Source organism: Bos grunniens, chromosome 8 (assembly GCF_055505025.1).
Source record: "Bos grunniens cultivar Pamir isolate PY7600 chromosome 8, Bosgru_T2T1.0, whole genome shotgun sequence".
In the NCBI taxonomy this organism is placed as follows: Eukaryota; Metazoa; Chordata; class Mammalia; order Artiodactyla; family Bovidae; genus Bos; species Bos grunniens.
Window position 1 is genome coordinate 58,294,074 of NC_141172.1, and position 12,850 is coordinate 58,306,923.

General features: G+C 46.1%; 1 protein-coding gene across 25 annotated transcripts in view; it reads left to right on the plus strand.

Moving 5' to 3' along the window:
• Positions 1–12,520, plus strand: part of LOC147367114 (phospholipid-transporting ATPase FetA-like) — a 101,781-nt gene extending 89,261 nt beyond the window's left edge. For 15 of the 25 annotated variants that reach the window (XM_086415684.1, XM_086415680.1, XM_086415687.1 and 12 more), the window contains 11 exons: positions 1,112–1,276; positions 3,686–3,797; positions 4,176–4,281; positions 4,655–4,802; positions 5,322–5,505; positions 7,109–7,332; positions 8,564–8,647; positions 9,958–10,203; positions 10,374–10,512; positions 11,301–11,431; positions 11,527–12,520. In XM_086415684.1, coding sequence (XP_086271810.1) covers positions 1,112–1,276; positions 3,686–3,797; positions 4,176–4,281; positions 4,655–4,802; positions 5,322–5,505; positions 7,109–7,332; positions 8,564–8,647; positions 9,958–10,203; positions 10,374–10,512; positions 11,301–11,431; positions 11,527–11,718 — 1,731 coding nt within the window. In that variant the 3' untranslated portion in view covers positions 11,719–12,520. Of the gene's footprint in view, positions 1–130; positions 286–1,111; positions 1,277–3,685; positions 3,798–4,175; positions 4,282–4,654; positions 4,803–5,321; positions 5,506–7,108; positions 7,333–8,563; positions 8,648–9,957; positions 10,221–10,373; positions 10,513–11,300; positions 11,432–11,526 lie in introns of those variants that run through there. The other 10 variants (XR_015169809.1, XR_015169807.1, XR_015169808.1 and 7 more) reach the window with 6 other exon arrangements.
• Positions 12,521–12,850: the final 330 nt, after the last annotated feature.

The window sequence follows — 12,850 nt, forward strand, 5'->3', positions numbered from 1 at the left end:
CCCACTCCAGTACTCTTGCCTGGAAGATTCCATAGAAGGAGGTGCCTGGTAGGCTACAGTCCACGGGGTTGCAAAGAGTGGGACACGACTGAGTGACTTCACTTTCACTTTTCACTTTCATGCATTGGAGAAGGCAATGGCAACCCATTCCAGTGTTCTTGCCTGGAGAATCCCAGGGACGGAGGAGCCTGGTGGGCAGCCGTCTTATGGGATCGCACAGAGTCGGACACGACTGACGTGACTTAGCAGCAGCAGCAGGATACATTGGTGGCCAAAGAGCAAAAGGTACTAACTTACCCAGAGAGCATTTCAGCAGTGACCTCATTAGCACTCTTGGCTGTGACTAAATCAGCTGAGCCAACCAGCTGTAGGTGGTGGTGATGGTTTAGTTGCTAAGTCATGTCTGACTCTTTGCAACCCCATGGACTGTAGCCTACCAGGCTCCTCAGAGGTCCATGGGATTTCCCAGGCAAGAATGGGAGTGGGTTGCCATTTCCTTCTCCAGGGCATCTTCCCAAACCAGGGGATGAACTCGCGTCTCCTGTTTGGGCAGGTGGATTTTTTACCACTGAGCCACCTGGGAAACCAACCAGCTGTAGACAAACACACAAATTTGCTGTTTAAGATGCCCACGAATACTTGATGAAGGAAAGCAGGGAGAAATGAAAATAAATGAATGTATGCTTGTAAAAAAAAAAAAAACAGTAACACCCTTATTTTTTATAAAAATTCCTTTTTGCTTTATCACTCCCTTCTTTCTCATATTATAAACATCATTATCTTCTGTGTGGAGGGTGAATTACTATCCCAATTTTAGAAGAAGTCTGAAGGCTTCATTCTTTATCACGGTCACAGCAAACTGCCTAACCATAGGTAGAAGTTAGAATCTTCTGTCTCTCGGAAGTATTCTCAGACTTTATACACAGCTATACTGGCCTTATCTTTAGGACATCTGACTGAGAAAACAGGTGTTTTCTGGTTAGGTAGTAGCCCTGTGATACTAGGCAATAAACCCTCTCTCGTGGGCAGAGGGAGCCTGTGGGGCTAGTCTGTCATTCCTGACTCAGCCCTAACTCAGCCCAAGTCCACTCAGTGCACACATGTCTTCCAGGATTTTGCCAGTGATGGCCTTCGCACCCTCATGGTGGCCTACCGAGAACTGGACAGTGCATTCTTCCAGGACTGGAGCAAGAAGCACAGTGAAGCCTGCTTGTCTTTGGAGGATCGGGAAAATAAAATATCAATTGTCTACGAGGAGATTGAAAGAGACCTGATGGTTAGTGTGCGAAAATCAGGGACAGATTAGGGGCAGGGGAGCAGTTGGGAGACTGAACAAGGACTCTGAGAATGGCTTCCAGCAAGTCATAGGTTTAGGCTGTCTCTGGATATAGAATCCAAGCTGACTCAGGATATTGTGCATCTTTGAAATCCATAAATAATGAAAAATGCATTGGTTGTAAATTTCGTCTTTCTGGCAGTGTTTCTTATCCCAAAGATGTCCACAGAAGCTAAGTAATCTGGAAGAAATCAAGGTCTGAATGATGTACAAAAAGTATTTGCTATTTACAATGCCCACTGAATACTTGATGAAGGAAGGCAGGGAGAAATGAAAATAAATGATGGAATTAATTGATGGAATAATCAAGACAATAGTATTCACTCTTTCATTCAACAATATTTTATTAAGTGCTTTGCCAGGTACTGTTTTAAGCCCTGAGCATGTAGTAGTAGACAAAACAGACCAAAAAGTAATATATATACATAGTATGTTAGGTGTGACAGTTCTGTGGAAGAAAATAAAGCCAGGAAGAAGGGTTGGGAGTATTAGCACATTGCATGTGTGTGTGTGTGTTATAGAAGAGAGAGCATAACTGCTATTTTAAATAAGGCACTTGGTCCTCACTATGAAAAAGACATCTGAGCAGAGATCTGAAGAAGGTGCAAGCCAAGCAGATCTCTGGGGAGTCAGTTTTCCAGAAAGAAGGAATAGTAAAAGCGAGGACCATGAAACAGGAGCAGACCTAATTTGTTAGTTGAAGAGCAAGGCAGCTGATGTGACTGATACAGTGTAAGCAAGGAGAGAATAAAAGGACATGAAACAGAGAAGCAGTAGCAGGTCTTGACAGGCTGGTATAAAGACTTATAGTGAGACATGAAAAACCACTGAAGAGCTCAACCAGAGGAGGCATGTGATAGCTTTTACAATGATTAGTCTGACTGCCATGTGGGGATTATGCTGTAAAGGAGCAAGTGCAGACACAGGGAGACCAAGTAGAAAGTAACTGCAGTAGTACCAGAGAGAAATGATAATGGCTTGGATCAGATAGAAGTAGCGGAAGTGGTGAGAAATGATCAAATTATGTACATTTTTAAACAGTAGAGCCAACAGAATTTACTGGTGGATTATAGAATATGATAAAAGAAGTTAAGGATGACCCCAACATTTTTGACCAGATTGATATAGGCTCTGCTATAAAAAGAGAAATTGCTGTGGTCTAGTGGTTAAGAATTCACCCGCCAATGCAGGAGACATGGGTTCAATCCCTGATCTGGGAAGATCCCGCACTCCATGGAGCAACTAAGCTCCTGTGCCACAACTACTGAGCCTGGGAGCCACAATTATTGAGCCTATGTGTTACAGCTACTGAAGCCCGCCTGCCCTAGAGGCCATACTCCTCAACAAGAGAAGCTACCACAGTGAGAAGCCTGCACACCACAACTAGAAAAAAGCCCAGACAGCAATGAAGACCCAGCACAGCCAAAAATAAATAAATAAAATTATTTTAGTAAAAATAAGAGAAATTGCTGATACTAAATGGGAAAATTTAGAGGTGCCAAAGGTCACAAATCTCCTTCCATGGTTAGCTCTGTGGTTAGTGTTTCTAGTCTGTCCTTTTAGAGGCCCAGCAGCAATCAGTCAGTCGTTTGTCCATCTGTCAGTTCCTCAGACTCAGTGTTGGTGCCCATCCCTGTGATCAGTAGGATATCATTGAGAAGAAGGCATGGTGTGGACCAACATGCTTTTGATCTAGTGTGGGAAAGGCCTTGAAAACCTCAGAAGCCCTCAGTAGATGCAAACAAATGAAGTTCATCCAAACTCTTTTAGAGCTGAAAAACGAGTTGGATTTGGGAGTCCCTTGTCTGAGACATACCACTTTTGGAGACCAAAGCCAGGAAACGTGCTCTGAAAGCAAGAGAGAAGGAAAAGTGTGCTGAGAAACAGAGGGTTTAGAAGTGGCACAAAGCTTCATGTACGACTTAGTCAGTCTTTTCCCTCTTTGATTCCTTATATTCTGTTTCTAAATTTGATGTCAGTGTGTAATTGAAGAAGTGTATCTGTTGAAGGGCAGAAGGCCGTGAGTTTTATGCCATTGAGGCCCTTGTGCCAGGACAGAGCCAGCTTACTAAAGAGGATACTAAGGTGCCAGTCAAGTTGTTGGATACCACTAAATGCTGGGAAAGATTAAAGGCAGGAGGAGAAGAGGGTGACAGAGGATGATGGTTGGATGGCATCGACTCAATGGATATGAGTTGAGCAAACTGTGGGAGATAGTGAGGGACAGGGAAGCCTGGCATGCTGCAGTCCATGGGGTCACAAAGAGTCAGATATGACTGAGCGACTGATCAACAACAAAATGCCATGAGTCTCTTCCTTTTCCTCTCTCACTGATATCTCTGTTCCAAGCTGTTAGGGGCCACAGCCATAGAAGACAAGCTGCAGGATGGAGTACCTGAGACGATCCTCACCCTGAACAAAGCCAAAATTAAAATTTGGGTTTTAACTGGAGATAAGCAAGGTAAGGGGAGCTCCTTGCCTGACCAATGCTACAGCCTAAATATATCTCAGTCCCCCATAAAATCTAGCATAGAAACGGGCACAGTACTGATCAAGGAAGTATATCCAGATTGCCTGGAGAAGTGAGTACAGACTGGAATTGCTTTACGTAATAAGGAAAGCTTCCTAGAGGAAGCTAAGCCAGAATGATCCTAGTTATTGATCAATAACTTACAAGTCTGTCCTGTGGATGTTTGAAGATAGTCTCTACTGACTCATGAAAAACACATTCAAATGCATCCATGGCAGCTGTGGACACATGGGGTCTGCACCTTATGCCTGTGCACTGTAAAGACCCTGTCCCAGCCAAATGCGACCTGTGTTCCTCCTTGCCCTGCAGAGACCGCTGTGAACATTGCCTATGCCTGTAACATATTCGAGGATGAGATGGATGAGATATTTATCGTGGAAGGCAACAATGATGAGACTGTTGGAGGAGAACTCAGGTATGAGGGAAGAACTGCCACAGCCTGTCACTGGAACCAAGATTTCCCACCCATCTCTTCCCCCAGTATGGCTCCCACATTACCAGAAGGGACAGAGAAGAAGTGGGGGAGGGCAAAACAAAAGTCCTAAAATATCTGAGAGAATTTTGTGAAGAGGCATTAGAGCTCAAGGAGTGTGCAGAAGTGGAGAAGTGTCATGTGTAGATCACACGCAAGGCGGGGGTGGGTCTCAGGAGGTGGTTGCGTCTGAGGCCCTGGAAGGTACTCTGCAGAGGCTCTGCATCCATCTGGCCCATTTTCACTTTGGGACACCTTTTCCTTCCTAAGCTCTAGGGCTTCCGGTCAGACATTAATCATCACTCTTGGCTTACAGGTCAGCAAGGGAAAAGATGAAACCCGACTCTCTACTGGAATCAGACCCCGTAAACAGTTACCTCACCACAAAGCCCCAACCACCCTTCAAAATACCTGAGGAGGTGCCCAATGGCAGCTATGGCTTAATCATCAATGGCTACAGTCTGGTGGGCAACACAGATCTACAACTCTGTTCTCTTCTTCCAAGGAAATCTTTTCTTAGGTCCAACCCACTTCAGGGAAATTTCAAGATCCTTTTGCTATTCCTTGAGTTACCCTAGTCCCCCTCCCTGTCAGACACCTTTCCCCCAGCCTTCTCTAGGCAGGAGTAATGAGGAAAGAGAAGCCAAGGGCTTATTCCTTCCTTCTCCAAATTCTTCACTGCTGATGTTGCCCATTACTTGAGGAAGGACGGAAGTGAGCACAACCAGGTCCTTCAAAAGGTCTCTGGGCCTTTTAACCCAGTCAACCAATTTGACGTAGTGAGAGACTCTCATGGTTTCCTACTGGAAGCTGGGTCAGGATACCTAGAACTGACCTGGGGGCTTGGCTTCACTGGGAATGGAGCATCTTGGGAGCAGCTCTGCCTGAGAGGGGAGAACGGAGGGGAAAGAGAGGGCCAAGGAAGGTTCTGTCCCAAGAGCTTTTGGGGCAGCCTGGAATGTAGATGTGTCCTGGTGCTGCAGGCCCATGCTCTAGAAGGAAACCTGGAGTTGGAACTGGTGCGGACGGCGTGCATGTGCAAGGGGGTGATCTGCTGCCGGATGACACCCCTCCAGAAAGCCCAGGTGGTAGAACTGGTGAAGAAGTACAAGAAGGCGGTGACACTGGCCATCGGGGACGGGGCCAATGACGTCAGCATGATCAAAGGCATGTGAGGGGTCGGGGGCAGTAGTGCCTAGCCGTGGGCTCGCCCTTTCCTTCTTCCATGGGCAAAACTGATGTGTGTGGCGCTGTGCTGCTGGTTCATTCTCCTGCATATGTCCTGTATGTATTGTGCATTTATACTGTTGCAACTTCATCCATGTTCCTCGGCACCTGAGTACCCACTTATTTATACATCATTACATACAGTCATGCACACACATTCAGATTCATGCATGTAACACTCATGTACTCAGATACCCATGGCTCCAACAAGAACACAGGCACATGCTCAGAGAACAAGCTGTGCACCCACAACACCCATCTTGTTGAGATGGCATCAAAGCCCACAGAAAGGACCCTGGGGCCGGAGTCATGGTTGGTTCCTTTCTTGAAGGCTGTAGAGTTGAACAATGTTAGGCAGACAACAGGGCTGCCCAACCAGGGAATTAGCTATGCAGCCTGATGCAGGGATCTTTTCCTCTCTGAGGCGTTATTCCCAAGAGCTTTCCCTGACTCCCCTGGCTGGAGAAGAATAGCAAACTTACTGATGCTTCAGAGTAATAGAAGCAAATGGCTGAAACTGGTGTTAATTTCAGCTGAACGCTGTTAGCCTCCAGCAGCTTATAGTTCTGTGAGCTATGATCACATCTAGGGGTCCTCTAGCCCAACCTCTCTCCCATACTGAAGACACTAGCATATATGCCAGCCTCAGTTTCAACACTAGGAAGTGTTCTTGCTCTCTTTCTCCAGTTTCTGGAACTTATTTGACTTTTAGGGCCTCAGAGGTTTTAGTTATTCTGTTAAGCAGTGTAATCGGTATGTACCAGAAGATCAAAGAATTTAATCTATACTACCACAGGCCAATTAAAACTTTTAGAAATTTAAGTCTTATCTTCCATCAAGCATAAAAGTGAAAGTGTTAGTTGCTCGACATGTCTGACTCTTTGCGACCCCATGACCTGTAGCCCGCTAGGCTCCTCTGTCCATGGAATTCTCCAAGCAAGACTACTGGAGTGCATAGCCATTCCCTTCTCCAGGGAATCTTCCTGACGCAGGGATTGAACCCGAGTCTCCCTTGCTTTATCCAGAAAAAGACACCTTAAGCTTCCTGAAGAACTCATTTCTTACTAACTATGTACATCACTGTTCTCCCAACAGTTGGAGTTTAGCTCCTTAGATGAACTTAGATAAATAAATAATGTGTTAGGTTGATATCCATCCTGAATCTGTTATCAAGAGATAACAAGAAATTTTTTTACCTGAGCACCTGGGCAGTAGGGGAGAGCCCAGATGGCTATAGTAAGTACAAAGACCATCAAGGACAGACTTCTACAATAATGCTAGCCATACCCGGTAATCTCGGGGGGCAGCATCCAAAACAAAGCGTGAATGAAGGGGCTGTTTTCTGACTTGTGGGGGAAGGGAAATCCACTGAGGAGAAAAGACTCCATTAAGTAAATGGCACTTCAGCTGGGCCTACCAGTGTTTTTCAGGTGTAAAATAAGAGGTACATGAAACACGATCTCAGCCTTAATCGTAGACTTCCCAGGCTGGGAGCCCAGAGAGAAAGCTCTTTGGCTGAAAATTTCCTGGGGTTCCTTTGCAGCTGCCCACATTGGAGTCGGCATCAGTGGCCAGGAGGGGATGCAGGCCATGCTCAGCAGCGACTACGCCTTCTCCCAGTTCCGCTATCTTCAGCGTCTGCTCTTGGTTCATGGCCGCTGGTCCTATAATCGCATGTGCAAGTTTCTAAGCTACTTCTTTTACAAAAACTTTTCCTTCACCCTGGTGCATGTCTGGTATGCCTTCTACAGTGGGTTCTCTGCACAGGTAAGTGCTCAAGTGGCATTCTCCACTCTGGTCAAGTGGGTCTTCTCTAATCTTCCTCCACTTCAGCCAGTTCAGACCCTTTTTCACCTCTAGAGACCTGTGTATGATGTGGCACCATCCATCCTTTATACTCCTCACCCATGATGATCCCATCTCCTAACCCTGCACTTAACCTTAGAGTTCTAAACTCTGTCCTGGCTCTGACTCAACCTTGACTTCTACCCACAGAACTCTCCCAGAAGATACTTTCATCTTTCCCATGACATAGAGACCTAGAATTTCCAAACATATGTAATGGAGGTGGGGGGTGGTGGGGATGAGATTCCTGGATCTGAGAGTTTTTTAGGATCCAGAGTAATCTTTATGGAACAGGCTGAACTGAACTAACACTTGGAAACACAGCTTCTCTTTACTTCTCCTTCCTCACCCAGACATACCACCCTGCCAGAAACTGTTGTTGCTCTAATGAGTATGAAATCTCCACAGAAGTGGGGAGAAGTGATCCTTGGATGTTGATGTTCTATGAGAATTCCCTTTTTCCTATAAGAAGTTTCTCAGGATTCCCAAAGAGAAACAACCTCCGGAACGATCATCTTGGGAGATCCCTACTACCTTTGTGACCTTGCTATGCTATGACCTTAAGGCTCCAGGAAAACAGACCAGTCAGCAGACAGTAGTGGGCTTGTCTGCCCCTAGTGTCTAGTAACACCAGCCTGGCTTGTGGGAGGCGTATGTATATGTACATGTTACTGCTGACCTCTTGTGGCTAGGAAAGAAAGTAGCCTACTATAGGCTCATGGGTCTGTTCTGCTTGCCAGTGTTAGAAGGTGTCCAGGGTTATAGGAACTACTGAATGCCGTAAAGCAGATAAAGAACACAGAGGCTTACATGCCTGGGAGTGCAGGGGTACACTCAGCATTCCCTAGCAGCCACTCTGGGTCCTTTCCATGCAGAGAGGAGCAGTACAGGTCATGGTAGAGTTGGTCTAAATCATCCTCATCAGATTGGCCACAAACAAGTGTAATGTGGCCTTGCCCCAGCCTAGGACCCAGGGACCAAACAGAGTCTGCAGTCAGCTTTCTCGGTCAAATTTCAGAAATCCAAACCATGTTCTAGGTTATCACGGTGATGGGTAGGTGGAGGGCAGAAGGGGTCCTCTTAAAGCTGGGAGGTAGAGCTGAGACTTTGGAAAAGAGAAATCTCCTAAGAAATCTCCTTGGTGTTCTTCCAGACAGTTTATGATACCTGGTTTATCACTTTCTACAACCTGGTCTACACCTCCCTCCCTGTCCTGGGCTTGAGTCTGTTTGATCAGGTAAGACCAGCAACAAACCTCTTAGTCAAGGCTGAAGCCCCTGGCCCCTTGAAGAGTATTCCCAGGAATGAAGAGGACAGCAGCAGCCAAGAGATAGGCTCCAAAGTCAAATGTAAATAGAATCATTTCTAGAGGAAGGGAGGGAGCTCACCACCTGGAGAGGTATCATTGGATAAAGTAAAGTATACTCTGCCACAGAATAACCATCGGCTGCAGAAACCCAAATTTTCCTGTGTCAAGTTTTTCTTCATAGAGAGAAACACAGACATTGTGCTGTGCAATAAATGGAGTGTGTACAAAAAGTGGAAGGAAATAGTTGTTGGGGCAGGACTAGATAAATCAAGGGGCTCCAGAAAGGAGAGACCCATAAAGAGATAATGGGATAAGTGAGGCCTAGGCGAGAATCCTGAAGGCCAAGCTTGGAAGTATGGGTCTGACTCCTCAAATTGTAGGGAGTCAGCCTGGGGGGTACTGCCTAGTCCTCTTGGAAATTTCCCTGGGCAACGAGGGTCCTGGTGCCCTACCTCTCCCTCTTCTACCCAACCTCCAGTCCTGGGTACGTAGAATAAAAAGGGAGCCTCCAAAGAGAAATAAAGTAGCTGAAAGAGGACATCACGGGATCGTGGTTCCTGGTCTCCATCAGGGTAGGAAGGAAACTCTCCGTGAAGTAGCTGCCAGCCTCAGAGCAGCAAGAGGATGAGTTCTGTCATTCAGCAGCTATACAGCTTCAGTGATCTAAATCTAGGGATCCACAACCTCTCAAAACAAGCCTCAATCCTTGTTACCCAGAGTTTTAGATTTAGGAGATGAAGATGGTCCCATGTCATCCTCACAGAGAATTCCCTCAGCTGAGTTCCCCAGTGGCTACGGGAATGGGAGGAGCATCACAGAACAGAAATACCTCTAACGGACTAACTGGATGCCACCGGCCTCCTCTTGCCTCCCACTGGCTTTTGACAGAATACTCAGCCAAAGGAACACTTAGAACTAGGGACTCATGTCCCAGTTGCCTCCCCACCCAAGCTCCAGTCCTTCCTTCCCTCTACTCCCAATCCTAACTTCCCCCTTTCTTAACTCCCCATCATGAACTTCTAGCTTTCTTCCACCATGTATATCCCTGCCTAGAGAGTAGGGCTTTAGAAAGGTTCTGGTCACTGCTCTGTTCTCTGGTTCCACATCTCAAGTAATCCATGAGGAATCTCCTAGGCAGCCTAACAGCAAACTCAGTGAGGGGAGAAGCCTCTACTCTGCTGGAGATGGGACCTTTGGAGAGACCCTGAGCCTTCCTCCTTACCCTCTGGTGCTTCCAGGATGTGAATGAAACATGGAGCCTACGCTTCCCAGAGCTGTATGAGCCAGGCCAGCACAACCTGTATTTCAACAAGAAGGAATTTGTGAAGTGTTTGTTGCATGGGATCTACAGTTCCTTTGTGCTGTTCTTTATCCCTATGGGGACTGTTTACAATTCAGTGCGCAAAGATGGGAAGGAGATCTCCGACTACCAGTCCTTCTCCCTGATGGTGCAGACCTCCTTGCTCTGTGTGGTCACAATGCAGGTGTGGCCGGTGGTGGGGTAAGGGGATTGCATGGGGAGCCTGTCTGGAAGAGAGGAAGGGAAGGAGGGAGGGGAGGCAGAAAGGGAGTGTCCCCTTTTATGAAATGGGAGAAGGGAGGTGACTGAAGATCCTGGGTTGTAGACTAATGTACATAAGAGGGTGCTTTTCAGATTACACTGGAGACAACCTACTGGACGATGATAAGCCATGTCTTCACCTGGGGTAGCCTGGGTTTCTACTTTTGCGTCTTATTCTTCCTGTACAGTGATGGCTTATGCTTATTGTTCCCTGACATCTTCCAGTTCCTAGGTAATATTCTGCCCAGTGTGGCAAGGGGCTGGGGCTGGGGGTGGGAGTGTGAACCAAGTCTATTTGTTTATTAAATGTTTACTGAGCAGCTACTGCTATGTATTAGACTCCATGGATATAGATATGATTGAGACATGATCTCAGCCCTAAAAGGACTCAAAATCTAGCTAGCGAAAATACTTTACCTTATTAGAGTCTCTAAGATATTTTTAAGTTTCTTACCTAATTTGAGCGTTACAAGCAGACTGAGAGATAGACAGGGCAAGAATTATTGCACCACTTTAGAGACTGGAAGTTTTTTTTAATGACTCAAATCTAGGCCTCCTGACTCCCAGTCAGATGTCCTTCCTACTATGACATAATGCCTTCTTAGCTCCTGTATTAATTTTCCCCTCTCTCATCTCCACTCTGATGAGGACAAAATAACAGACAGATGTTACTGTATATAACTGGTTCCTATTTTTTGTCAAGCCACTCATTTTTCCCCTCCAAAACCCCCCATCCCATTTTTGTGTCTCGGTCAGTGCTCTAGGACTCCTAGAACCTACCCTCACCGCTGCTGCCTTGCCTGGCCTTTAGGGGGAGACAAAGGCATGTGAATTCACAGTGACTGGCTACACCAAGGACCTCAGTACAGTCCTTTAGTGTTTATATTTTTCTCAGGAGACTAAACTGTTTCCAAATCAGTAACTTCTTTCTTTGGGCTGAAGAAGTACCTAAGTTCAGGCTGACAGCCCCCTCCCTCCAGGCGTTGGTCCCGCCTTCCCTTTCTGGCTCTTTGTTTACAGGTGTGGCCAGGAACACTCTGAACCTGCCACAGATGTGGCTGAGTGTTATCCTCAGCATAATCCTCTGCATGTTGCCTGTGATTGGGTACCAGTTTCTCAAACCACTGTTCTGGCCCGTCAGCGTGGACCAGGTGAGTGCAACAGGAATCTATCCAAATAGAATTCATGACCCTCTTAGCCTTTGCCTCTATGGATAAAAATCCTGTCCCCCATGCTCTGACTATAGATTATTGACAGAATTCATCACTGCATGAGACATCCACTGCCATACCCAATCCGGACCAAACTGAAACACACAGCCTCTCGACGCTCTGCCTACGCGTTTTCCCACAAACAGGGCTTTGGGGCCCTCATCACTTCCGGCAAGACCGTGAAGGCCAAATTGCCCAAGAGAAACAGCTTTCATTATAAAAAGTAGAGGTCTTTGGGGAAGCCCCAAAGGAGGCAGTCATTGCTCTTCCTCTCTTGGATTCACGAAACTTAATAAGGAGAGACTAGAGCCCCGGGAAACTAGCATAAACTCGCTCTTCCACTCTCACTGCAGGGGCTCAGCCTCTCCATTCCCTAGAAGGCTGTGCCCAAGTAAGGCAAGGTAAAGTAAAGAAAGAGCCCCAGACGTCTGTCAGAGTTACAGCATTTCAAGAAAAAGTCATGTCAGGCCTCCCCTTACCTTCCAAGTTCTAATCTGGACAAGCACATGTGGAGATACTGAGTGAAGAGGGGCAATGTGAGGAAGGGAAAAGAAAAGTAAGATCTAACAATCTTTCCCATACCCAGAGCAACCATAAAATTTGCCAGGGCCCCGCACAAGCAATTCACCCAGGCACCTTTCCTGGCTTCATCTGAGGTAATCAGAGTAAATCTTTTGCTGGCCTGGATACTAAAAGGAGGAGACAGCTGCGAACAGTTGGTCATAAGAAGCCAGAGGAGAGTTTCTAGACCAAAAAACGAATGGAGATTGTTCCTGCATTGGTAGGACAGCTCAAGATTTTGCCACCCTCTCTTCTCTTTGACCCAAGAACTGACACCTTTTCAGGCCTCAGAACTGGGACGGGAAATGCAGGGGATTTAAAAAAATCTTTTCTTGAGGGACATAAGCCATAACTGGTGAACATTTGTTTTCATTCCATAAAATTATTTTGAGAAGAAATTGTATGTACTTGAGAAACTGTTTCTAATAAGTTTATAGACAAGTAATAAACTGCTTATTTTGGAGTGGAGAGATTTGTATGGTCTGTTGGGGCCCCAGTGATAGTAACTCAGGCCAAGCAATAACATCAGTCTATAGATTCCTGACACCTGCCCCCTTTCAAATGAGACCAGTGTTTCCCTTCCCCAACTCTTTCTCTACTTCTTTACTTCTATTCCACTTTTCTTCTCAGTTACTAAACTCTGTCTTGGCCTCAGTATCTTTTAACTGTATGTTTATATACTATTTGCACACCTTAAATATTCGTTCCCAAAGCTCAACCCTAGGTTCTCTGCTCATTTTTCTCTGTACACTTTTCCTGAGTGACTTCTTATAACGTCATGGTTTTATTTACCAAAAA